Genomic DNA, 27,736 nt, shown 5'->3' on the forward strand with positions numbered 1-27,736 from the left:
TTAGTTGTAGTACATTTGGCTGGGGACAAAATAGCATGATTCCTGGTCTTAACATTTTCTATACAGGAAGTCCTTCATGTAGAGCACTGCCCAGGCCCAGGTCTCTAGAGCGGGGCCCAGGCCCAGGTCTCTAGAGCGGGGCCCAGGCCCAGGTCTCTAGAGCGGGGCCCAGGCCCAGGTCTCTAGAGCGGGGCCCAGGCCCAGGTCTCTAGAGCGGGGCCCAGGCCCAGGTCTCTAGAGCGGGGCCCAGGCCCAGGTCTCTAGAGCGGGGCCCAGGCCCAGGTCTCTAGAGCGGGGCCCAGGCCCAGGTCTCTAGAGCGGGGCCCAGGCCCAGGTCTCTAGAGCGGGGCCCAGGCCCAGGTCTCTAGAGCGGGGCCCAGGCCCAGGGGTTAGAGCGGGGCCCAGGCCCAGGGGTTAGAGCGGGGCCCAGGCCCAGGGGTTAGAGCGGGGCCCAGGCCCAGGGGTTAGAGCGGGGCCCAGGCCCAGGGGCTAGAGCGGGGCCCAGGCCCAGGTCTCTAGAGCGGGGTCCAGGGGCTAGAGCACCCCATTTCCCTCTTAATCCCACTTCAAATGATTAGGACCCAATACAACAATATCAGTTGTTTTTCAGAGACTGAAATTCAGAACCCACTCCTCAAACAAATGATAGACCACATAAAATATGTATATACCAGTTATAGAATGTTTAATGCACTGTAAGAAGGATTGTATGATTCATTATCAGTGATAGAATATGGACCACATTAGAGAAGCCTCCTGGACAGTCAGCAAGGATGTAAAGATAGGTTGCACTTCAGAATCAACGAGCGTCCAGAGATCTGTGTAACTTTCAGAAGTTTGTTCCCAATGGCTGGAGTTTCACGACATTGTGGAATGAGATAGAGCCGATGTCACTTCTGTCCTAGCGCCATGTCCAGTACAGTCTTGTCCTTGAGGGCGTGAGGAAGGGTCACTCTCAGATTACGGTTTTCCTCCATTGTGCGGATGATTGCGTCATATGCGTGTCTGTTCCCCGACCAACAGCGTCTGGCCACCTGCAGAGACCAAAATCATTGTTCTAAATAAGGTGGGTCCATAGGATTCTGCAAATCCACCGGGTGCTACTAGTTTGTAAGATAAGTAGATGGCCGGCCGTGGGAAATATTTAAACAAGCTTTAACCCCAACCAGCAGAACGGCAGGGGTCTTGTACACCCCCATCCCTTGGCACCTGTGTAAGGGTTACTCTACTACCAGAGAAGAATTTCAGAGCTTCTAAAGCCCTCTACATAGAGAGCACTGATTGGGTGACACAAGGGTCTTAAGGGGTCTACTACGAATCCATTAAACCTGTCAATGTATTTCATGTCCCATAGTCTTATTAAACCTACCCCGTTGGACACATCCCAGCTCAGCATAGATTTAGCATTCTGTTCCGCCTCCGAGGATCCATCCAGAACCAGGCCGAAGCCGCCATTGATGACTTCACCCCTAGAAAGTAAAAACGCCAGAATAAGTTTGACCTTTGCATCCTGCAGCTCCCATTGGCGACTTTTATGTCGAATGTTGGCGGTGCTGTGTGTACATACGGCCTGTTATAAACCCAAATGAGCTAGTAACAAATAGGGCAAAAATACAGAATAGCTTCCTAGTCGGAGTGGATGGGAGTCAGATGTTAAAGGGGGTTGTCCACCTTCAGATTACTTTAACTAATTACCATTTTTCTGAATAAGTGCATATGTTACTCTATTGGCAGACGACCAAGTAACAATTAACTTTTATTTAAATCTATGGGCGTCCTTCCTTCATACGGACTACAGCCAGACTCGATGCCAAAGATCTTGCATGATTTAGAAGGTGCCCATACACAGGAAGATTCAGCCTCCTGACGCAAGCAGCCAGATCCACGTCCAATTTAGCCACAAAGCAGACAGATCAGCCGTTGGTTCCTAATGTCATAGTACCGTTTACTCACCATCCAACACCACCTCCGTTATGGAGAGCGACCCACGTGGCTCCACGGAAGGAGTCTCCTACAAAGTTCTGTACGGCCATGTCTGGAAAACAGGACAAGACGTATAAAAACTACGGAACCATCCTAAATGGAGGGAAAAGTCATTTACAAAATATATACTTTTAATCCAGGCTCAGAAGAAGATAAAACTTTAAAAGAATAAATCCACTGAAACGTGAAAATTCAGTTTTGGGTGCAATATTATAAGCAAAACAGTCACCACTGCCTCATAATTATGTATATATAAAAGATCTAACTACCTGCGCAGAAGGCGGAGCCATCATATATATTGGAAGTTTCTCTGTAAGGGCTATCTGTCCCACTCACATCATGATGATCCCGACTAATTACCACTGGAGCCTGAAAAGAAACAATGTATTAAAATCAGACAACAAAGCAACATTTCTAAAAGGCTTGAAAAACATATTTCAACTTTAAATTTCATCTGATCTACTGTGTCCCTATTGCACAGTTCTGACTCCTGTGCTAGCTGACGTCACAGCGCAGGAGATTATATTATAAGTGCGCTAAAGTCACAAGAGGGGCAGAGTATTGTTACAGGTCTTCAAAACCATCTCCCAGCCTAAAGGTCCCATTTATTTCTAATTCCGATGTAGGGGTTTCCCCCCCAAGTTGGACATTCCCTTTAAACAGTTGTCAAATATTTTTTATTAATTGCTGCCTACACACACAACTTCCCAAATTACACCTCACCTTTACTTGGCCAGTAGCCACAGCGCTATTTATGGCCACAGCGATGGCCACTCTCCCCTTCTGGTCCGAATACAGAATTCTTGCTTGAGACCCAACAACCTTTGAGAGAAATTCATATATTTAGTGATGTCCATACATTTTGCTACACAACGTTTTAAAGTGCTTAGCATGGCAGGTCGTAGACTCACTGATAAAGCCAAGACTTAGGGGGGAGATATAGCAAACTTTATAAAAAGGAGAAGTGGAGGAGTTGCCCATAGCAGCCAATCCGATTATAGCTTTTATCTAGTACATTCTCAAAAATGATCGCTAGAATCTGATTGGTTGCCATGAGCAACACCCCCATGGCTCCTCCTTTAGAAGGTTTAATCAAGCTACGCCTTAGTCTCCATTAGAGGATACAACATGGGGCATCATTCCTGAATTATAGACTGAACAATTGGTCACTTACCTGGCTCCATTATTCAAATTACAAAGCATATGCAGCCACAATTATAGGTGAAAAATTCTGATATATATATATATATATATTATATATTATATACATGCAACATTTAATAGAATGGACATATACACAGCTGCGTCAATGACTCAACTAGGAGGCAATACCGAAGAAAAACTCCCATTAATGTAATAAAAACAAATTCTTTTCTCCAGGACAATGTACATAAATATCACACTCGGTACCATTTCATGTTTCCCAGCTTCCCGGATCCACCGGATGTTATCGCTGTACTGTTTCCTCACCGGATCACTGACTGAAGAACAAGAGAGAGGATTGGATCAAGATCACGTCCAAACCGCGTGTTACTGGCAGGATAACCAGACAACGAAAGGAGGAGATAAACCCTCAAGTATATAAAGAGAGACCAAGGTGAAGGTCATTCTTGATATTTAAATCGCACATCTATGATATCAGTTATAGCAAACTTTAAACTGACCAGTAACAAATCACTCACCAGTCACTTCTAGGGCAAGTGATGCTTTAAAGGTCGCTTTTGTATGTAGAAAAGTGTCAAGAGCTCATCAGAAAGGGAGAGATTTAACATAAGACTGTAATTGGAGGATTGGTTCCCCTGCCTCCTGTGCAATATTACTCCATGGCGGACAGAGAGTACTACTTTCTAGGATCACTAGGTGGAGGGCAACGTGTTTGTAGCGTGTACAGATACCATCCCACAAACGCTTAGGAAATTAGTATATCTATTACTGTTCCCATCAGTGATAACATTGAAGGACACAGCAGACACAACATTGCCAATATCAGAATAGTTTGTATGCCATAGCAAATGTAAACATAATATATCTGTTGTCTCATTCTCAGTATGGGAACAAGGATAAAACTACCAGGATAGCAGCTTATCCTGGGCCCTTCTCCCCTCTGTGGTGACTGGTGTCAGCAAAAAAGCTTAATGAGCCCCTCATTGTGTGACCCCCAACACCGCAAGTTATTTCACTCCAGAATGCTGGCCTTCAAAACCTTGCTAGGGAGTCCATACATTTCGAGAAAGCCCCAGTTTTTCTAGAAAAGTGCAGTCTTTCTTGTATATATATTTTGTTGCATTTTAGGCTTCATGACCCTTTAAACCAGAGGAGCTAATGTTTATAGCAGCAATTGGAAACTACTCTGTGCTGCTGGGGTACCCTGCTCCTTCCACTATATAACTCTCAGTCTGTGGCTTCCTGTTGCCTCCATTCCCCTCCTCACATCATGTCACTGCCCCTGTCACATGCAGCCCTGTCCTCACTAACACATCATTCATCTCCTGATATACTCTGTGCTGCTGGGGGACCCTGCTCCTTCCACTATATAACGCTCAGTCTGTGGCTTCCTGCTGCCTCCATTCCCCTCCTCACATCATGTCACTGCCCCTGTCACATGCAGCCCTGTCCTCACTAACACATCATTCATCTCCTGATATACTCTGTGCTGCTGGGGGACCCTGCTCCTTCCACTATATAACGCTCAGTCTGTGGCTTCCTGCTGCCTCCATTCCCCTCCTCACATCATGTCACTGCCCCTGTCACATGCAGCCCTATTCTCACTAACACATCATTCATCTCCTGATATACTTTGCGCTGCTGGGGGACCCAGCTCCTTCCACTATATAACTCTCAGTCTGTAGTTATTTGCACAGACTAAAACAAATACGCCACCAAGGTATTTAGTTACAGGAAGATTTTTTGAAGCCTTTATTACAAAATCTATTATGTTTAAAATAAACCTAATTAAATGTTAAAGGGTGTTACTAGACGTTCGTCTACTTTACCTCCCTGTGCAATAATATCCTCCATAACATTCGCTGCGATATGATCAGTGGCTGCCAGGTCAGATGGATCTGCGGAGGTGCAAACCCAACGGAACGGCCCGAAACCCAGCGAGAAGATGTCCCTGGTACAAAGCACAAGTTAATTACAGGATGTTTTGGATTCCTCACTGATTAATCCTAGCAGAGAAGAGCTGACAGATACACAACACAACCAACACTGCGGTATATTCAGATTTAACCCCTGCAGCCACATGCTGGACACTTATTCCTGGAAAACGTCCTATGAAATTACAGGTTTTACGCTTTGCTGCAGATAATACAATGTATAAATGGATAATTGACGCAGTGCATCCTAATCAAGGAATTGACAGGTAACACAAATTGGCGTTGAATTACCTGGTTCTAACAGCATATTTATTATTTTGTAACAATATATAGATTGTCGACTCACCCCATGATATGCTGAACGTAGGACGGGTATCTGAACTCGGTGCCGCTGGCTCCTGTCATCTCTACATCAGCACCTGCTCAGGATTATATAACAAACACACAATGTTACACACAAAACAATAAAATAAAAATAATATATAGATTCTCGTTGTAGGACTGCACCAACATGGGTGAACAGCTGGATATGGATGTTGGATTATGCCATGCGCGCTGTGTCACTACAAGTAAACTGGGGTTTAAAAGTGATCATTATCATCATTTATATAGCGCCACTAATTCCGCAGCGCTGTACAGAGAACACATTCACATTATTCCCCGCCCCATTTGAGCTTACAGTCTAACTTCCCCAACATAGACACACAGAGAGAGAGAGAGACTAGGGTCAATTTTGATAGCAGCCAATTAACCTACCAGTATGTTTTTGGAGTGTGGGAGGAAACCGGAGCACCCGGAGGAAACCCACACAAACACGGGGAGAACATACAAACTCCACACAGATAAGGCCACGGTCGGGAATCGAACTCATGAACCCAGTGCTGTGAGGCAGAATTGCTAACCACTGAGCCACCGTGCTGCCCATTATCCAGTGAATTGGAACAGAACAGCGACCTACGGGTACATACTCATGTGTAGCGTGGTACTGGTCCTTGGCATGATGCGTTATGGTCACTGGAGGGTGAATGTAGTGCAGGGTACACATGCCTGTCAACCTTCCTGCTGTCAGTACCTTATGGAAGAACTTTACTATGCACGTCCAGTGATAAAAAGAAGATTTCTAGTCTCCTTTAGGTTTCAAAACAGGGCCCTATTGTATCACTTTTCCAAGTCTTTGTTTCTCTGGGATTATAAAGAATCTTCCTAGCAACTTCTCCTAGCTCTCCATAGACTTTACCAACGGTTCCATATCCAGAATACACCTCATACCTCGTACTCACCTGCCCTCTGGGCCTCCAGCAGGAAGGCGTTCCCGTAGTCCCAGAAGAACAGGCCCTTATCGGACAGTTTGTTGATTGCAGAAATCTGCCGCCGTAAACTGCAAGACATAGGAGGCGATGCTGTATAGATATAAATAGGACCCACAGCATATAATCCTGTATCTGATTGTTTCCCCTAAAGATTGTTGTTGGCCCCATTTGCTCTATGAAATAAAATGTGGGGGTTACCCAAATACTCCCACACCCAGCAGCTCATGCATTCACTAGGGATATAACACATTGGTCATTATCCTACCGGCTAGGGGACCCTGCTCACCTCTCCTGCACATGTCGGTGGAAGGCCTGGGGGTCACTGCTGAGTAGCTGGTTGGCATCATGGAACGACAGCTGTACCGGGTAATACCCGCCACTGAATGGGTTGTGACAGGATGTTTGGTCGGATCCCAGGTCTACCAGCAACTCCCCGGTTTTCTCATACTCCTCCACAAACCTCTCCCTGCAAGACAAGAGGAAATGTTAAACAGTTCCATTCATCCAAGCCCCCAATTGTATGCAGAACCTTCTACATGCAACACAATGCCCCCCAAACCCTGGGCCCGTCGGCTGCACACACACACAAACACAGTGCCATCCAAACCATGGGCCCGCCAGCTGCACACACACACACAGTGCCACCTGAACCCTGGGCCCGTCGGCTGCACACACACACAAACACAGTGCCACCCAAACCCTGGGCCCGCCAGCTGCACACACACACACAGTGCCACCTGAACCCTGGGACCGCCAGCTGCACACACACAGTGCCACCTGAACCCTGGGACCGCCAGCTGCACACACACACACACAAACACAGTGCCACCCAAACCCTGGGCCCGCCAGCTGCACACACACAGTGCCACCCAAACCCTGGGCCCGCCAGCTGCACACACACACACACACACACACACACACACAGTGCCACCCGAACCCTGGCCCCTTCGGCTGCACACACACACACAGTGCCTCCCGAACCACGAGACCGCCTCAGTGCCCTCCACCCATAGATTCCTCGCTACATGACCTACAGCGCCACATGACCACTGATTTTCCAGCTGAAAATGAATATATTTTCACCTATTTTACTTTTTTAAAAGATAATCTCTTTCTTGCCACAGATCATTTTATGTTAACACATTCTGTTATAAACTCCCTATTTCTCTTCTGAGAACAGAAACCAACAGCCGCACTGAAGAGCGTGAGCCCGGACCAGGATAGTTTTTCATCTCAGCTCCTTCGGCCAATATCACGCCAGACTCCGCTCCATATAATACATAACAGATTCCTCTCTGGCAGTCAGATAAGAGTTATCTCACAAGTTTATTCTAAATACACAGAGCAGAGCCAAGGTCTAAATCTTCTATTCCACCCAAGTCTTCAGAATCACATCAGGAGAACTTGCCAGAGGTCCACGATATTCCCATGGAATCCCAGGCTGAGCGTTGCTTTATCCTTCCGTGCTTTCCTGCAAAGACACCAAGATCTCAGACCATGAAAACCTCAGGAAGGTGCCTCCAACCTACAGCAGGATCTGTTCTCTATAATTAGACCTTCAGGGTGTTTTACAGAGAGACTAAAAACAATTCTGCACCCGCCCTGAACGAAGGTTTAAAAATGTGGGGAAATAGCAGAAGGTACAGTACATCAAATACACTGAAATATAAGATATTAATGTGATTTGTATCGAAGCCGAGGCCCGGGGCAGGCTGGGCTGGGGGGTAGGGGGACATCTGTCCCCCAGGCTGGTCCTATAGTGGAATACCTTGGGATGGCTCATTGGGCCACCTGCAATTTTTTTGCTTTAAAATAGGCTGCTGAGTTGAGTCTTGCCCCCCCCGGGGGTAAAATTTGCCAGCCCTGCCCATAAGCTAACCGAGGAAAGGGGGTAGGGGGGGTCTCCTAGTGCCTGGAAACCCCCCTCCAAGCCTGGGACACGGTATAATTGAGGTGGCTGGACCCTGCCCCGCTTCACACTGCTCTGCTCAAAAAGAGAGAGCTGCGTGTACCTAACAGTAGTGCACGCAGCAATGCCCATGTATATTATGGGGATAGAGAGAGTTGGAGAGCAGCCAAGCACTCTCTAAAATTATAGCTACGTGCCCATGCATGCTGGTCACACCCACTCAGTGAAGCTTTTGACTGTTTGGGCAGCATCTTGTTCAGAGCTGTGCACGTGCCACTTGTGCATGTATGTGTGTTTTTTTGTGTGTTTTTTTTTAATGGAGGTAGGATATTAGATTAGATTGCAAGCACCGTATCCAACATCAAATTATATATTTACTCCGTATATGAAGCCAAGGCAGACTTTCCCGCTAGTGTTACATTAGCCACAGAAGTCTTTTCAAACGAGGATAAACATTTATTATCCAGGAATAGCACTGGGCGGAATACAAGTCCTTCCATACGATAAACAGGGAACACAAGACAGTGTAGACCTTACCGTATCCTTTGTATACACTCATCCAAAGACTTCGTAATCTCCATCAGCCAGCCCTGCTTGTGTCTCTTCAATAGAGCATTTTCATCAACCTGTCAATATATTTTTTTTTTTCAAATAAAAATAAAAAAAAAACAAAAGCATTTAGAGGACTTACGGAGATCGTTAAGCGAGCCTCTTATAAGTACATTGTATATTATTTAAGTATGTATTAATTAAAAGCCTTACCTCAGCAATAACCCCCACACAGCCCACGATGGCAGCAGCCTTGGCTTGGGCTCCGCTCATACCACCGAGGCCAGAGGTCACAAACACTTTTCCAGCAAGATCGTCTAACCCCAGGTATCTCCGTCCAGCGTTTAATACCGTCAGCTGTAAGACAGGCCAGCCATTTTATCTATACTCTCTCTACTGTTGAGGGGTACTCTACTCAGAACTCATATTTACTGCTGGGATAATCATAGTGAAAGGATTCCGCCTCAGAACACATCAATCTGTGGATCAGACTGGTGGGATGTAGAGCAGCCAATCAGAATCCAGCGTGTTTAGAATGTTCAGAATGTTTGCAACATTCTCTAATCATTTCCAATGACTGCAAACCAGGAAAGCCGTAGCTATCTACATACTGTACTGCAACAGCAGATCTTCCTGCATTACAATCCTTATCATGATGCATTAACTGAACGCGGCTATAATGTCATTTGTGTGCATTTCAAATGCTCATCGACAAGCATTAATTTCTAAAGCCCAGAGAAACAGACCAGATTATTTAGATTTTTTTTCCTAATACACAGAATATGAGAAATTTCACAGCATAATTGATCACTGTTGGAACAAAAATAAAATTATGAAAACTTGGGATCGATTCTGGAGAAAGACAGTGGTCAACCCAATTTTAGAGCTTTTGACTGGTGGATCCCTAGAAGTATTGCAGTAATACTTGTACTGTATTTCTATATCTACTACTTTATTTCCAGGCAGCCACTTCCACCAGGCCTCCGCTCAGTAGAGAGCGTCTCTTCCATCTGCAGCCACAGAGACAAAAATATTGTTCAATCGTGGCAGGAGGATTAATAAACAGGCCCCTATTTGTACGAATCTACAAAAAGTTGTCCAGGGGACACTTAAAGTAAAATTAAAAACAATATTTTTATGTTTGTAAGCAGGGAAAAATGTATTGTCCGGTCCGACGGTTCTCTGCATTGTGATGAAAACCAGCGCGCCCCAATTCATGGGAACTTACCACGGTGCCATGTACGATGCCCTGTGGACCGATGTAGCAGTAGCTGCCAGCTGTCATTTGTCCGTACCTGCAAAGAAACAAGTGTGATATTAGCATATCGGAGGATTGTGTAAGAGCAGTCCTATATCTGTCTATTTATCATAAGTAAAGAGTATGTAAGATATCAGCACACACAAAACAAGGTCCCTACACTGGTGCAAAACTAACACTATAATCTAGATAACGATAGAAACTTTTGTAAGAATAGTCACAAATATTGATGTAACTTTTATTCACTAATATTTTATAGTGTATTGCAGTCTGTAGACCAGGAAGATACATGCCCAGTGAGTTAGTGGCGTGACATGATCAGACGTGTAAGGCGGGGCATGGTCTGACATGTAAACACTTTGTCCTGGTGCACATTTTATCACACAGATAATCTATTTTTTGCACAGCTAAATGTATTACATCTAAACTATAATGCTAGTCTATTAATAATCATCATCACCATTTATTTATATAGCGCCACTGATTCTGCAGCGCTGTACAGAGAACTCATTTACATCAGTCCCTGCCCCATTGGAGCTTACAGTCTAAATTCCCTAACATACACACAGACACAGAGAGACACACAGAGAGACACACAGAGAGACACACAGACTAGGGTCAATTTTGAGAGCAGCCAATTAACCTACTAGTATGTTTTTGGAGTGTGGGAGGAAACCGGAGCACCCGGAGGAAACCCACGCAACAAGGGGAGAACATACAAACTCCACACAGATAAGGCCATGGTCGGGAATTGAACTCATGACCCCAGCGCTGTGAGGCAGAAGTGCTAACTACTGAGCCACCGTGCTGCCCAATAAGGATTTTGTTTACTCGTCTGTAAAGTGAGGCCACTTATTGTTATTTGTCTGATCTTTGGGGGCATGTCCAATAGTATTAAAACATTTCTATTACTACCTATAGAGGCTTATTCTGTTGTGCGATAGCTGCAATCAATTAAAAGCCCTAATAAGAACGAGCAAGTGCACGCTAAATTCACAGCGTAGCATGTAGCTTTTTATTTTTTTATTTAATTCTTTATTAGAAGAGGACAAAAGACAGGGGTACAAAAGGAGAAAATAAAGGAGGGAAGTTACACTGCTAGTTCAGGTTGTCTGACACCTCTAGCAAGGACTCCAAGGCGGGTGGGACAGGGGGTCTCCCAAACACAACTACTCTTGTTCGCTCCCTGGGTATATGGTCAGTTACATTAGAATTATTAATTAAAGGCAAGATTACTTTGATTAAAATCTTAAACAAAATTTTGTGTACTTACATTGTGATCCCTAATGCAAACATTTTCTCATAATCCTTCCTGGATGAGTAGTTGGGAATGACCTAAAACGAATTAAATTGAAGAAATAAAAAAATGAATAAATCTAATAAATGAAGCAAAGCCTTGTTAGACAGTCCAGCAAACAAGGACCAGTATGGATTCACAGTCTCACCATTCCATTGGTGATAACCAGCCGCGGAGCACCAGGGTGACTGGGGAAGAGGCCCAGAGGATGACCGCTGTACATGACCAAGGTCTGATCTTCTGTCATCTCAGACAGATAGTGCATCACCAGCCAGAACTGTAGATACAGGGAACAAAGAAAATATATATATATATATATATATATATATATATATATATATATATATATATATATATATATATTATATATATATATTTTTTTTTTTAAAGTTTCTGAGTAATTAACCCGTCTTCCACTAAAGCGGCCAATGTAGGCCGAATCTATTCCGTTAGGCGAGCGTTTCCTTTGTTGGCAGAAGCCGGTGTTCTGCTCTAAAGAAAACTATTGGCTGGGGCATTAAATCCCAGGGATGGTGTATAAATGGCATTTTGTAGAAGTCCCTTCTCCTTTTGTAGAGTCTTATTTTATCCACCCGTCCCCCCCCCCACCCTCCTCCAAGAGAGTTTCCATATTGCTACTCATTAGAGAATCTAATTAGTAAAATAATTATGTAGAAATAAGTCAACATTTTATTTAAGTGAATTTAAGGCCACGGACCTGAAGTGCTGGTTCTAGCTTATAAACACTAGGAGAGGGCAGCCCCCTCCTCCGTCCTATCCAAATGAAGACTATCTATGGTTCTAAGTGACTTGCAGACTGGTAGAGGGCAATGACCTAGGCAAGGTCTCTATTCCTCTTAAATAATGGATATCTGCTCTGTTAATTATCTTGGGGGCATCCCAGAGCCCACCCCCCTCCACCAGCCGTGGTAGACTAAACACTTCATTCCATGCCAGGTAAAACACTGAACTATGCCAGGAATCTCAACACTGCGCATTCCGCTTCCCGTAATTAGGACACAGCTGATCACATCCAATGAATCGCCCAAAAACAAAAGAGCCCGATGCAATAACACCGAGGATTCTTTAATGAGAAAACAAACACAAGGAAGAATCTACGGCCGTTAACGCTTCACTGTCAGAGGTGGATCGAGAGAGAACCAAAACGATTCAAGCTGAAGTTTGATGCTTCCAGAACAGCCAGTAGAGATACAATAACATTTTTGTAAAACCGGTGCAAGGGAAAAAGTTGGTGTTGCCCGCAACGAACGCCCAGAATCTTGGTTATCTTCCAAGTGATGTGTAGGAAGTTAGTTCAGACATCGGATTGTCTGCTATAGACAACACCTTTTTCATTTAAATCGGCTTTTATAATATTCCCCCATTGGGTAATACTTTTTTTTCCATACATACCAATAGTCCCAATTTTGAGGGGCGTCCGTCAAAGTTCCAAAAAGGACAGGACCTACTGGAAACGGGGCCACACTGGAATGTGACATGGGTGGGATGATAAGGGGTGGGTAGGGATTGTTTTAATGGGTTTTTGGACTCCTGGAGCCAATTGGTAATATATCTGCCGGCAGGGCCGTATGTAGGGCTGGGCGATAGGGGGCGACTGCCCAGGGCGCAACAGTGAAGGGGGCACAGTTTATAAATATTTTAGGTTCATTTGGCTAAGGTTGAGGGCGACATTTTTCGTTCTCGCCCCAGGCGCTAAAATTTTAAGTTACGGCTCTGCCTGCCTGTATCACTCTGGTTGCAGGGGGTCTTAATGCATAGGTCCATGTACACTATACACCCTACACTCCACCAGTGAGTGGAGCTATTGGTATGAAATGTCTTCATGCAAGTAGTCTGCATTTGTATTTTTTATATTTTTAAATAGAGGAATCGAAACAAAAACAAACCAAATAAAATCCACACACCGGGAGAACATTAGACATTTATTGTTCCCCTCCAAATCTGCAGTCTACACACGACTCACCTGTGCCCAGTTACTGAACACCTGGCCGTTCCCTCCGTACGTCACCAGCTCCTGGGGAAACTGTCAAAAGGTCAAGATAAAGATATTCAGTCTCCTGCTTCAGTGTTACATAGGTGAAACGTCTGGATTACAGGTAGATTTCAGGGTCACAAATTCAGCCTTTAGTAACATTTACAAGTACATGTGTGAAAAGCTTCAGCAACAGATCCTATCCCAGGGTGTAATCACTGGGGAGACATTTTAGCTGTACATTAAAATGGGATTTCCACATTCATTTATTATTTTTTTAAATGTATGTCTCCCAATGGATAAGATGATTTGTAGTTTATTGTAAATAAGATTACGGTCACATGAGCAACCTAAACTTTTCAGCTTGTTCATCCGCTAAAGCACTGACCAACAGTAAGAACTAGCGGTTGTACAGTCTATAAACACTAGTTGAAAAATTTATTAGTTTGTGTCAATTCTTTAGCAAATAAATACCACGCTCAGAAGTCGCCTTTAATTTGCTTGTGTAACATTACCCCAACTATGTGTCCTCAGACGTCAACATTAATAGAAGGGATTCCATATAGAAATGAACTAAACATTGTTAAATTTCTCCCACACTGGCTCTGTACGCAGAGATCCACCGCCCAACGATCAATATGATCTTATCCTGTGCACCCAGCTTATAGGGAAACTCTACCCTCAGTGAATTTTTTGTATCTTGGCAGACTTTTGAAATTTCCACCTGTATAACAGAATTATCTGAAGGCGGGGTTCCCTTTTAACATCTCAGATTTACACAACCTATCAGCTTTAAAAGAAACGCAATTAGTGCAGTGCAATAAACAAGTTTTTGTTTAAACCTGAGCCACAGCCGGATCCAGATTATTCATAATCATGTGCATTATGGCCGCTGCCTTGTTTGTTCGGCATGGATACTCCGTGATTGGATACGCCCTGAAAGATATTCGGATAGAAGTGTAAAAAGACATAATAAGTTGCAAACCCAGTTTGTCATTAATTTCTCTTGTTCAGAAGCAATATTTATAGAGTGTAATAGAATTGTGTTATGGTCATGTCCAGTGATCAGGTCATGTTGGGGGTGTAGTGTCCTATGTCTGTATAGAGTGTAATAGAATTGTATTATGGTCATGTCCAGTGGTCAGGTCATGTTGGGGGTGTAGTGTCCTATGTCTGTATACAGTGTAATAGAATTGTATTATGGTCATGTCCAGTGGTCAGGTCATGTTGGAGGTGTAGTGTCCTATGTCTGTATATAGTGTAATAGAATTGTATTATGGTCATGTCCAGTGGTCAGGTCATGTTGGGGGTGTAGTGTCCTATGTCTGTATACAGTGTAATAGAATTGTATTATGATCATGTCCAGTGGTCAGGTCATGTTGGAGGTGTAGTGTCCTATGTCTGTATAGAGTGTAATAGAATTGTATTATAATCATGTCCAGTGGTTAGGTCATGTTGGGGGTGTAGTGTCCTATGTCTGTATAGAGTGTAATATAATTGTATTATGATCATGTCCAGTGGTTAGGTCATGTTGGAGGTGTAGTGTCCTATGTCTGTATAGAGTGTAATATAATTGTATTATGATCATGTCCAGTGGTTAGGTCATGTTGGGGGTGTAGTGTCCTATGTCTGTATAGAGTGTAATAGAATTGTATTATGATCATGTCCAGCGGTCAGGTCATGTTGGAGGTATAGTGTCCTATGTCTGTATAGAGCAGGCCTGTCCAACCTGCGGCCCTCCAGGTGTTGTGAAACTACAAGCCCCAGCATGCTTTGCCAGTAGACAACCTGTTGATAGCTGGAGGGGCCTGCTGGGACTTGTAGTTTCACAAACATCTGGAGGGCCGCAGGTTGGACAGGCCTGGTATAGAGTGTAATAGAATTGTATTATGGTCATGTCCAGTGGTCAGGTCATGTTGGGGGTGTAGTGTCCTATGTCTGTTACAGATAGACAGAGACTTTGGTCTTTTCTCATCACAGAACTTACTTGATGTGAATATTGGGGCAGAACCGGTACATGTAGATGTGCCCATATTGTCTCAGCTCCTCTGCAAATTCTGGTGCCAGCGTTTTGTGATGTTCAGGAGGAAAGTATCGCAAAGCGTTCTCCAACGCCAGCTATGAGAAAACACAATAAGTTAGTTTGATTCTTATACGTTAATCTGTGTCTCTGTCATTTCATGAGGAAGACGTAGATCAGAGAAGTGACAGACAGTGCAGTATGGGAGCTCGACCAAGCTAGAGAAGAAACAGAAGAAGCCGCAGCACAGGACTCTGCAGTTCAACGTCAAGTGGAACACAAGCAACGGATACAACTCTACTGTTACAGCTGTGCCCTGTTGGACGTCAAAATCCACAGTGTCCATGACCAGGATGATGGTTGGCAGGAGGGCGAGCTGTCATGGATACAAAGAAAAACTATTTGCCGCTTGAGGTTATATTTTATATATATTTTTTTATAGTTTATATTTTCACTTCCCTCATAGAGCTCTATGTGGACAGAGATAACTCCATTCTCACCGCCTATCTCTGGATTTACAGAATATAAGAAAAAAATAAATGGTGAAATAAGGTGGGACAGGCGTTACATGGCCAATCAGGAAAGAGAGGTCATGTGGCAAGTGCCCTCAGCAACGAGGAGAGATCAGGGAACCATGGCTCAAGTTTTGCATTGGATCTCAGGTGTCTTTATCCATACAATACATTTTTTTGTAGTAGGTCAGGACAAAATAAATGTCTGGCATCGCCAAGGTAAGTGCTGTATTTTCCATCAAAACCATACAAATCGTCTGACTTTTTCTTTCTGTGCCCTTAAAACATTTGCACAGATAATCCCCCAGATTATAACACTGTGCAAAACAGGGAAAATGTCTCAACATTACAGACCGGCACGATTTAAGGATAAACTCAAGGTCGGGGGACTTTGTCCCTAAACTATGAATACAAACAACGTTGTATGTCAATAATCAACAGTGTCTGAGACAAGTCACCCGAGGTGCAGACCGTAAGAGGGGTGTATGAAGCACCGGTCATCCAAAGGTTTACAAATAGCAACCAAGGATTCCATCATGACCTGGGGGTAAATTTATTAAACTGCGGGTTTGAAAAAGTGGAGATATTGCCTATAGCAACCAATCAGATTCTAGCTGTCATTTTGTAGAATGTACTAAATAAATAATAACTAGAATCTGATTGGTTGCTATAGGCAACATCTCCACTTTTTCAACCCCGCAGTTTAGTAAATCTAGCCCCTGGTCTGAGAACATGACTGAAAAGATTAAGAAGGTCTTTAAAATACAACGGGGGCATCGTCGTTCTTCCCATGAGACCTGATCCTGAATTATTTACGTCTGGGTCGGGCGTTGAAGACCAGAAGTTTGAGAGAACACAAACCGCTCTGCACAGGCAGTGTCCCTACATGGAAAACCCGAGCAAGGCATCCAGTCCGACGTGGAAACAAACAGGATGAACAAACAATGAATCTTGCTCACAGCAGACGTCGCTCGAGGACACATATTTACGAAGGAGAATTATTAACCTAATGGCTGTGTGACAACCTTGCAACACTCAGACTGTCCTCATATATGGTTGGCGACACTTCAGTTCTGCAATCGGAGAGATTAGTCTGTTATTAAATCCAATGTCTCAATGGAATAAACATTTAACCGAAAGGAAAAAAAAAAAAAAAGTCAAACAACTGTAAAAAAAAAACTAAATTATTCAAGCCACAATAGTGTAATATTTTATGAATATAGATATATAATAAACATCCAAAATATATAGTCTGTAATTTTGTACAAAAAGAATCACAGACTATATATTTTGGATGTTTATTATAGATGTATATTACGTCATACAATATTACACTATTGTGGTTCAAATAATTTTGTTTTTCATGTTTGGATCACACCATTGAGTATCCTCTTGGGGAACACCTGGTCAAGAGATCAAAAATAAGTATATTTTATTTATATATTTGTAATTGATATATGGGAGATTGATAGCGCTCTAATCTTTATGCTTTTTTTAGGTTTTTATAGATCTCATCAGTGCAAGATATGGAGCTTCCATGTTGTAGGACCTGTTGTTAAGGTTTTAGGGTGAGGTGGGTTTAAAGGGGCTCCACGAACTAAAATGATGCACTCACAAGTCATGCAGTTACCCAGAAGATCGCTGCTTGCTGTATGTGGGCAACAGGTAAACTCTCTATAGAGAAGCCAACCCGGTTTACAATTCAATTGTATTTAAAATGATCAGTAAAACACATGGCGGATGATATTCTGCTTATGAGAGCTTTTCTGTACACCATATTGTAATTTACTAAACTGTTGAATGCAGCCTGTTAATCAAAGCTAAAATAAATGATCATGTATAAATGCTAACAGCGCCCACGGTGGACAAATGAGGAATAGCAGAAGACATGCAAGAAAGAATAAGCCCCGCCCACAAACCTACTCAGCTTTGCAAAGCACCTATCAGACAAGGGAGTATCCGCGTTTTATGAGCAGAAATATCTATATAGGTTTTATTATAATTAAAAGGCCATTTTTTTTTCTCAGTGCACCCTGTCGTAAAATACCAGCTGTACATAGGCAGGAATACAGTGGGCATTTTGTGAGTACAGATTTCAGCGGCTGATCCCTGGTACAAATCAACCACTAGATCTCATCAGTGCAAGATATGGAACAGACTTATTTGCAAATTATACCCCAACGTTTTAAAAGGAAAGAGCAATGCTCAGAGAAGTGATTGCATAGAGTTCTCACATTGCGGCATTCATGGAAGACAACACAAGAAAAGTACTCTGGAATGTAGAGTGAGCAAATTCTGAACAATCACTTGTCTGAACAAGCCCTAAAATATTACAGAGTGTTCAGACACGTGCACCTCAACCTTTAGAGCAGTATTGAGTAAGCATTGCCATTGCAGCTAATGTGGAACTACGAGTCCCATTATTCTTGTCAACCAGAGGTTGGAAGGGGCATGATGGGACTGCCAGTTTCGCAAAACAAAGGAGAAAATTTATCAAGCGGCGAGTTTCCGGCGGGTTTGAAAAGTGGAGATGTTGCCTATAGCAACCAATCAGATTCTGTCATTTTGTAGAATGTACTAAATAAATGATAACTAGAATCTGATTGGTTGCTATAGGCAACATCGTCACTTTTCAAACCCGCCAAAAACTTGCAGCTTGATAAATATGCCTTAAAGTCTTTTACAGGTGAAGTAGAGTTTATTGCACCACAGACAGAGGATGAAGTGTGACAAGTCTGTCCTTAGTATAGGTGTGTATAGCTCTGGATATCATCACCATTCATTTATATAGCGCCACTGATTCCGCAGCGCTATACAGAGAACTATTTCACATCAGTCCCTGCCCCATTGGAGCTTACAGTCTAAATTCCCTAACATATACATACACACACACACACACACACACAGAGAATAGGATCAATTTTGATAGCAGCTAATTAACCTACTTGTAGGTTTTTGAAGTGTGGAAGGAAACCGGAGCACCCAGAGGAAACCCATGCAAACATGGGGAGAACATACAAACTCCACACAGATAAGGCCATGGTCAGGATTTGAAGTCATGACCCCAGCGCTGTGAGCCAGAAGTGCTAACCACTGAGCCACCATGCTGCCCTATGATGATTAATACCAGGCACACTAAACTCTATCCATCATCAGCCATTGTCTACACAATACTCAGTTTAAAACAGCACAATCCCCAAGGCTAGTGCACAGATAACAACATAAGGATGAATGATGCACAAATATAAATGTTTCCTTGCAAAAGCTAAAACCTCCTGTTTACGGATTTGTAATAAATAACCAAAACGTGTGTGGAGTTCTCATTAGTCCTACGCACACTGACCTTCTCCTCCTGCACAGACAGTTGGGGTACTCGGACAGGAGCGTGAGGTACCCCACCATCCCTCCCTTTGCTTTTGGGTAGAGGGTGTAGCGGAATCCCTGCGCAGAGCACCTGCAGACTGATCATCGTGGGGCTGGAGAGCTGGTCAACTGAATTCACATGAGGCACAGAGTGACTATCAGGTAAGAGGCACACCCACTGCTATCCTCCAATCCCATTGGCCAGCACATTTTCCCAAATTAATGTGTTACCTGACCCATTTCTAAAGGAAGACAGAAGACGACATTCCCTGGGGTCACTGCCTGGTCATAAAATAACACTTACATTAGACATGTCAGCCAATTAACACAGGACACACATGTGTGCATATTCTACATTAATTAACAATTGCAGACATGAGTTAATACAAATGCAGCATGTGAGATTGCTGGATAAACCATTTAAATCCGCAAACACGGAATACACGTGATTTGTTTACATGGCATTAAAGTTTAATTTAACATCTATATTCCAAATGTGTCTGAATTTCCATTTCTAATCTGGAAACCCCACTTGATGTTTGTGAAGGCTAATCTGGCACCTCTGCCTCAGGGTGCAAAGTTAATATATATGTCTCAGACTTTAGCTTATTATTTAACTTGTGGTCTAAGTCCAAACACCAGAAGATCACTTTTATCTAAAGTTTTCATTTCTAATTGGCCTTTTGGAGTTTCTGACACTTTTTATAAGGGACAATAGAATGCAAAATTACATAATTAAAAAAATAAAAAACATTTGTTATGTATAAAACCTCTTACTGTTTGGTTATATGTCAATATGGCTTATGTCATCTGGGATATATCTGTCTGTTCTCAAATTTAGCAATACATTTTCCACTGAATGCACCTGGGCTCAATTAATGAACTCATACTAAACAAACCTTTTACCTGAATCCAACTAAACGACAAGTCAGTGCCAAGTTTGGGAACAGTAAGATACCTCCTGGATGAATTGGACTTATAAGGTTATATCTAACTAGTGCTCCGTTTATTTGTGGCAAGTGAAGCTGAATTCGGATCCGCTCCCTTGTAAATCTGAATGAAGTGGGGGGGGGGGGGAATCACAGGTGACGTGACAGAATACAACCACTATTGATCCATCAGTGATTATAAATCAGTCAGGAGAACTGTGGACAGGGTAGGGCTGGCAAACTTTAGCTCAGGGGTTATGTATAACTCCCAGCCCAGCTGTCTGTGGACATTGCTGTGTAAAATGTATATATGTCCTATATCAAAATAAAGATTATTATGCCCAAGTGTTTCTATAGGTATTTTAGTAAAATATGAAAAACACCAGTTATTGCAGGGAAGCTACACATTTATCATTAATATCCTATTCCTTATTTTTTCTCTGCTGCCTTATGGTAGAAATAAAGCATATTCTACGGGCTCATACACACATAGGCAATTTACATGTCTGTTACAGTGTGATCTATATAAAGAATATGAAGTAGGTACAATTGCTGGCTTTTTGTAATATATAGACCTGAAAGATGCCAATCTACATCACTATATCTATCTGATGTCCTCACTCTGTGCCTTCATAGCAATGTTGGCCCTGATTTATTAAAGAAAGTTAAGCAAACGTAAGTAAGGCAAAACCATGTTGCATTGGAGGGGGAGATAAATTTAAAATGTGATGGCAGTTTTATATTTGGGGTAGGACATGTCCTAGATCAACTCTAAATTTTACTGTACAAATAAGCTATCGAGTATTTATGTGCTACATGAAAAAACAGACAGTATACTCCTTATGCGCAAAATATTAAACTAATTTGCACCCCTTGCATTGCAACATGGTTTTGTCCAGAAAACTTGATTAAGAAAACGTACTAAATTTTTTGCTTATCTCTCTCTCTAACTTAAATCAGGCCCGTTATGTGGTCATTTAATCCATACCACTGTGAGTGAGGAATGAATCATATTCATGTGCAGTTATTCATAAGATGGACAATGTCAGCCCGTCATAGAGGTGGTATTGCCGACTTTTCCTCGTTGGCTTCAGGGAGATTCCGGGGGAGGTGGGCGTGCAGGGGCGGGGCTTGCCAAATCGCATCATTGACGCAATATTTGTGTCATTAAGCCCCGCCCCTTATGTATTGCGGGGACGAGAACCGGGAGGTTGCCCTGCTCTCCCGGGAGGTCTCCCAGAGATACGTGAGTCTTCCGGGAGAGTAGGCAACTATGCGTTAAAGAAAAGCAACTAATGGATCTATAGAGACTGAAGTGTCTTTTACATTTCTGTCTCCGTTACTGATGTCATGTTGTCTTACCTGTCAGTCTTTGATTAAATCTTGGTCTCCATGAAAATGGCCACCTCCATAGGCATCAATACATGGACATAGGACACAAATTCTGAACTTTGTCTTCATGCCACAGATGGCGAAGCCAACCACGTCTTGTACTGGCTCAGCATCAGGGAGAATTCCAGACTCTTCAGGGAGTGAGGGAGATCACCCCTAATTCAGGGAGTCTCCCAGACATTCAGGGAGAGTTGGCAAGTGTGACTGTGACAAAGGGCCTAACTACTTCCAAAGCTGTCCAGGCGACTGCTATGGGGCCAGGCAACACAGGAGCCCCATCTCAGAGGGAAAAATGCACCTTCAAGAATAATCTTAAAATGTTATCATAACAAATGTATCCAGGAAATCACATGCTCTGTACAATAGTGAGGATTCAATCACTATATATATATATATATATATATATATATATATATATATAATTCAGATAATGTGCCAGATTATGACTAATACAACAAGTACTAGTACTCTGCTTTACGGAATACTAACCAGGGATGGAGAAGACATTGCAGAGGGTAGGACGTTATGATGGTGCAGAGAGATCCCCATCACAGTTTTGCAATGGGGCCCAGACATTTTGATATTACTCCCCTGTATGTGACAAAATATTTATTATATGAGAGAAACACACAGTTGGTTCAATAAGATCCTGATCACTTGTACATCAATAAATCATGTCTGTATTACAGATCTATTATTTATATCTGTGCAAATGTTTTGCACTTTATTTAAACAAATTCATCACAGACTGGCCATAGAGATAAATTCAAAGTTATAATAATAGATATAATAAAATAAATAAATTAATAATAATAATAATACATATGTACGGATATGTTCATAACCCAAAATACCTTAGCAGGTGCCTGCAGTGTGCGTTTTTGTCCAGCAGATAGCGCTGCTCCGTCACATTCCAAAGCGAGTGGGCGGAGCCTTGACCCACGTGTTGGGCATTTAATTTAAAGAGACAACAGCCCCCGAGAGTTTAATGAAACTGACAGCCCGACTTGCAGCACTGAGGACTCAGCATCTCAAGGAGAAAGTCTCCGGGGACCAGAGCATCACCTGGGGATTTAAACTGCCCTTGGAGAGTAGTCAGGATCCCAGTCAACTTCACTTGTACTTTAAAATCTACAAGAAAAGCTTCAATATTCAGATATTGTTCAATATTTAGTTTTTATAGCTAACATTTTTGGCTAATGTCCGATGAGAGACAGACACATCACGTAATCGTGCCCCTGTTGGGCTGCTATAAGGAACATCAGTGTGCCCATCTGAAATAAAATAGTTACTCCCTCTGCATACTGCCTGGTACAGAAAGGGGTGGAGTGCCGACTGAGATCAAAGCTGGGGGGATTTTAGGTAGGCATGTGGAGATAGAGAGTATAATTATACACCTTCAGGAGCACAGGAAGAAAGACTCAGTCCCTATCCTCATCCCAAAGATGTGAATACCTGTGCCAAGGTATAAAGATGTCTGAGTGAGGCATTGCTCCTGGGCACAGAGGTTAGTTTAGGGTTTCCATCAGCCACCAGCTTCCCTCTGCCAGGGGTGACTTGTGGGGGGGAACAGACTATGCAGGATTGAGGGGTCCACAGCATCATCTGTTGTCAGTCCTGATCTTCCCCCATCGTCTGGGACCAATTTCCTGTCATGCAGAACAAGAGAATCGCATTCATCGTGTTCCTGGCATGGATTGTCTCAGTGCACACAGAGCCCGGTGAGTTCTCAGTCCTGCTCCTAATAACCTATAGAGGTCACATGACCAGCAAGAATTAGGCAACTCTCCAGTGTAGTCCAACTCCCAGCAGGAGGCCAGAACTTGTTAGGGGTTATACTACAGTACCAGGATGAGGCCCCCAGGTTCTTATCCCAAAGTTACACGTTTATTTATATTATATCTGTATTGTTGTCGTTTGCAATCACTGTATGTATCTATATCTGTCTCTGCATGGTATGTGTAGGCGCTACATGGACAGATTATATATTATATATAGGATCAAATTCAATGTTGGAATAGGATGAACAGATAGATATATACATATGAGAGAGATAGATAAAAAAAATAGATACATATGTGATAGATAGATAGATAGATAGATAGATAGATAGATAGATAGATATGAGAGATAGATAGATAGATAGATATTACTATATGTGGTAAACTCGGGTAGACTGCATACATTACTAATATATCATTACTACACTAAGAGCAGATTGATATTTTTGTGATAGGAGGATATTAAACCTTTTGGGAAGAAGAGCTATCAATCTTCTAGATGTACCTTTATAAAAACAGTCACCATTGCTTTTCAAGAGGTTCTGCAGCATCCTCATCTTTCACTGCACTTGTCTGAGTGCTGGGCAACAATATAGTCTAAATTACAGGAAATAATTCCAATTCTTCCAGTTCATTACCGAGCCCAGTGTGATGTTACATAGATCCAGTGGGATCATATTGCATTTTTTTTATTTCTGGCCTTCTTTAGATGTAACATCCAAGAAACTCCGACTAATGATCGTTATTGTGTCGATTTATAGATTATTTCAGCAGAAATGTGTCTCTCATAATAGCTGCAGATTGTGGATGGCTGCAGAATGTGGATGGCAGCAGGCCACACGTATCATAGAAACAGCATGTACTGATAAAGTATTAAGATACAGTACATTATTTTAATTTTATATCCCCCAAAATAATGAGGAGTAATAAAGGGAATTTAGATAAAAATCATATTGGTTGTAAATGTTTATTGGGACATTATATCACAGCATGTATAAAATATCATTGGGGATGTTTGTGAAAACTGGTGCACAGGAATAGTGTACTGTAACCTATAGCAATTGTGTGATTGGTTGCTAGGGGTTACAGCATCTTTTTCCCATGCACCAGTGTTCTGTTGGTGAATAATTCACAGCTGAGGGATGATTCAGTAGTGGGATGGTAACACCGAAAGTTCTGCTGTTATTGGTGACTCTGTTTTCTAGGGGTCACAATCAGGGCACCGAGCCTTCAACTGTGCCCCCCCCCCCCCAGCCCCTCATGGGAGCAGCCGACCTCTGTATCACATGACCTCATCTGCACAGTGCAGGGAGGTCACGCGGCATACGCAGAGGCGCAGGGAATGCATTGTGCTCTCTGTACGGCCTTTTTGAAGGCTGGAGGGCCATGTATGCACATAGAACCCACTCTCCGAGACTGTCCAGGAGACTCCCAAATTCCGGGTATGTCTCCCGGACTCTCAGGAGAGCAGGGAAGTCTCCGGCACCCTGCAAATCGGTAGCCAAAATGATGTGATTTGCGGTCAATCGCATCATTTTGGCCCCACCCCCGCAACAAAATGACGAATACATTAAGGGGACGGGACCAAAACGATGCAATGCGCTGTGCCTGACCCCCTTTCCGCCCACCCTACACTCCCCCTCTCTAGGATCTCCCGGGGGCAACCTAAAGAAAGTTTAATAGGATCATCAAAGTACATTCTGTGGGAATACCCATTAAATACATTAAATACATGGCAGACTGTGCTGCTGGGAAGCTTTGAAACGCTTTAAACTCAGGATGGCGATAGCAGAAGAGAATCAATTAAAAAAAATAAGAAGCTTTATTTAAATAAAGCATTTTTCAATTGCAAATTCTTTAAAAATATATATATATATTTTTTTTAAAATCTATTTCTATAAAATTTTATTTTTAATTAGTGGAACAGAATGCCGCGCTTCTGGCCGTTTCACGCTTGAGCATAGTCCCTCAGACTGGCCCCGAGAAGCAGTTTATTTATCCTTATCTCTCTGCGCCGGTATCGCTGCTCTGCCTTAGCGAGATTTTATTGATAAATGACGGCGATAGGTGATTTTCTATCGTTGTGATAAGCATCAATTGAAAATCAGTATCACGGTATATTGATATATAGGAGTGTAATATTCGATCAGCGCTGTCGGCTCTTTAACGCTCAAGGACGCAGTTCTGATGAGAAATAATTGGCGTCTGACACGTTTTTGTTTTTTTTTAAAACATAAATTACTGCGGAAGGCTATATGAGGAATGTTATTATTTTTTGGAACGCCCCTCTGAGCTCTGGCTGCTTGGAGTACTGTGAATTCCTCCCCTTGCTCCTCCCTCCCCTCTGACATCACATGACCTACTGAGAGCTGTGAGGGCTTAGTGGTTAGCACGTCTGCCTTACAGCACTGGGGTCATGAGTTCAATTCCCGACCATGGCCTTATCTGTAAGGAGTTTGTATGTTCTCCCCGTGTTTACGTGGGTTTCCTCCGGGTGCTCTGGTTTCCTCCCACACTCCAAAAAACATACTAGTAGGTTAATTGTCTGCTAACAAAATTGACCCTAGTCTGTGTCTATGTGTGTATGTATGTTAGGGAATTTAGACTGTAAGTTCCAATGGGGCAGGGACTGATGTGAGTTCTCTGTACAGCGCTGCGGAATTAGTGGCGCTATATAAATAAATTATAAAAATAATAATAATTGGCTGCGCTGAAAGGGAGATGTGAATTGGTATAATTCTAACATGTTGTTGGTGACGCCTTGGTCATTTGTATGGGAACAGAGCATCCCGACATTATCTAATGTCATGATCTGACACTCATCCAGCTCTTCTGATTAAGTCCAAGTTCTCCTATTCCCGCACACGTCCTCGCAGTTCCCAGGCGTGGGAGTCAGACAGATGTTATATCCGGCATGTTTTCACTTCAGTCCTTTATAAAAGGAAGTTTTCTCACTCGAATCACCCACATGGCATTTTAATATGTGCGTAGAACCTGCGCTTTCACCGTCCACTCCCATTCCTTATTTCCTCCGACCCGTGTGCTGGGCGCAGAGATTTGTGTCTAGAAAACGTTGTCCATTGATATGTCCCCGGAGTGTCCGGGAGACTCCCGAAATCCGGGTAGGTCTCCCGGACTCCCGGGAGAGCTTACAATTCTCCCGCATTTCCCTCTTCCTAGTGAAATGGGCAGATTTCAAGCAACCATGATGAGATTCTCCGGGAATCGCATCATTTTGGCCCGCCCCTCCCCCCCCTCCCCCGTTGTAAAATGCATCATTACATCACATCGTCAGGGCCAAAATGATGTGATTCGCGGAGCCCCGCCCCTTCATGCCCACCTCCACAAATGATGCCCGGAGACCAATCTTCAAAGGTTGGCTACTATGCTGTTAGAGCAGAGCGCACCTAGACCTGTATTTATCACCACACGTACCTTCATGTCTGCTCTTTTGTTGAATCATCATCATCATCATCATCATCATCATTTATATAGCGCCACTGATTCTGCAGCGCTGTACAGAGAACTCACTCACATCAGTCCCAGCCCCCTTGGAGCTTACAGTCTAAATTCCCTCACACACAGACAGAGTCAGACAAGGGTCCATTTTGATAGCAGCCAATTAACCTAATAGTATGTTTTTGGATGTGTGCATACCCGATGAATGCACATTGGGCCTCAGTCATTAAGGAAAGTAACTTTGCACCTTGGCAAAACCATGTTGCATTGGAGGGGGAAGTACATTTATAATGTGGGGACAGATTTATAGTTGGGGTAGAACCCCCGGAATAACGCTTCGTTAAATGTATTACCATTGATATGGTAAATTTAACCCGGATTTCTGCTTGCGGCTCCTTGGTGTTAAAGATAACCGCACTAACGGTAATTATGTGCACTACTACCGTAGTAATGGCGGTAGTGCGCAGGAAGTGTTACTGCTGGAAGATTTTCCCCATTATCTCTTATCATACTTCTACAAGTGGGATGTAACCTGACACGCTCTCTAATCCTGTTTGGAGAATCTCCCTCATTAGAAACAGCCTCTTGCTGTCCTGTATAAATATTTGGTTGGACCCCACAATTACCTGATAAAAGCCACCCTGATTTCCCACAACGGAGAGGGGACATATTTAAGGTGGTGACAAAGAAACAAACAGGATTTGAAATCTGCAGTCTCCAGACCAGTCTGTTTTATGTGCAAAATGCAATCACATCAGCCTCTGGTACTAGACAATCGCTGGTAATCGAGTTATCGGTGCTGTAAACACCGACACCGTTTACTCCTACATTATTATTCCGATAGTGAACTGAGCGATATAGAAAAAATAACTACTTACCAGCA

At 43.0% G+C, this 27,736-nt stretch overlaps 2 protein-coding genes across 4 annotated transcripts in view; one reads left to right on the forward strand and one right to left on the reverse strand.

Moving 5' to 3' along the window:
• Nucleotides 1-664: 664 nt before the first annotated feature.
• On the reverse strand, nt 665-19,436 carry UROC1 (urocanate hydratase 1). Of its 2 annotated transcripts, none has more exons than XM_075183688.1 (20): nt 19,273-19,436; nt 15,385-15,515; nt 14,240-14,333; nt 13,389-13,448; nt 11,553-11,681; nt 11,381-11,442; nt 10,078-10,144; nt 9,063-9,206; nt 8,838-8,926; nt 7,785-7,862; nt 6,678-6,857; nt 6,362-6,459; nt 5,428-5,500; nt 4,977-5,098; nt 3,394-3,464; nt 2,707-2,805; nt 2,253-2,352; nt 1,954-2,035; nt 1,370-1,469; nt 665-1,034 (listed from the first exon to the last, which is right to left on the reverse strand). In XM_075183688.1, exons 1-20 carry the CDS (start codon nt 19,396-19,398, stop codon nt 891-893), a joined length of 2,049 nt encoding a protein of 682 aa, XP_075039789.1. In that variant the 5' UTR covers nt 19,399-19,436; the 3' UTR covers nt 665-890. The 2 variants fall into 2 exon arrangements, with proteins under 2 accessions (XP_075039789.1, XP_075039790.1); XM_075183689.1 differs by having other exon boundaries at nt 6,678-6,853; nt 7,796-7,862; nt 19,273-19,435.
• A 3,277-nt stretch (nt 19,437-22,713) lies between these two features.
• The window catches only part of LOC142099808 (netrin-4-like), a 31,232-nt gene continuing 26,209 nt past the window's right edge, over nt 22,714-27,736 (forward strand). For both annotated transcript variants that reach the window (XM_075183690.1, XM_075183691.1), the window contains exon 1: nt 22,714-23,334. In XM_075183690.1, the coding sequence (XP_075039791.1) occupies nt 23,268-23,334 (67 nt within the window). In that variant the 5' untranslated portion in view covers nt 22,714-23,267. The remainder of the gene's footprint in view (nt 23,335-27,736) is intronic.

The sequence above is a fragment of the Mixophyes fleayi genome, chromosome 8 (assembly GCF_038048845.1).
Source record: "Mixophyes fleayi isolate aMixFle1 chromosome 8, aMixFle1.hap1, whole genome shotgun sequence".
Classification (NCBI taxonomy): domain Eukaryota; kingdom Metazoa; phylum Chordata; class Amphibia; order Anura; family Limnodynastidae; genus Mixophyes; species Mixophyes fleayi.

What these genes read in the sequence shown, in the direction of transcription:
- UROC1 (XM_075183688.1), bottom strand. Translation starts at nt 19,398, where the DNA reads ATGATCAGTCTGCAGGTGCTCTGCGCAGGGATTCCGCTACACCCTCTA. An exon ending in TGTTCAGTAACTGGGCACAG is followed by an intron (nt 11,682 to 13,388) that starts GTGAGTCGTGTG and finishes CTGTATCTACAG; the next exon opens with TTCTGGCTGGTGATGCACTA. An exon ending in GCATCGTACATGGCACCGTG is followed by an intron (nt 9,207 to 10,077) that starts GTAAGTTCCCAT and finishes CCTGTCTTACAG; the next exon opens with CTGACGGTATTAAACGCTGG.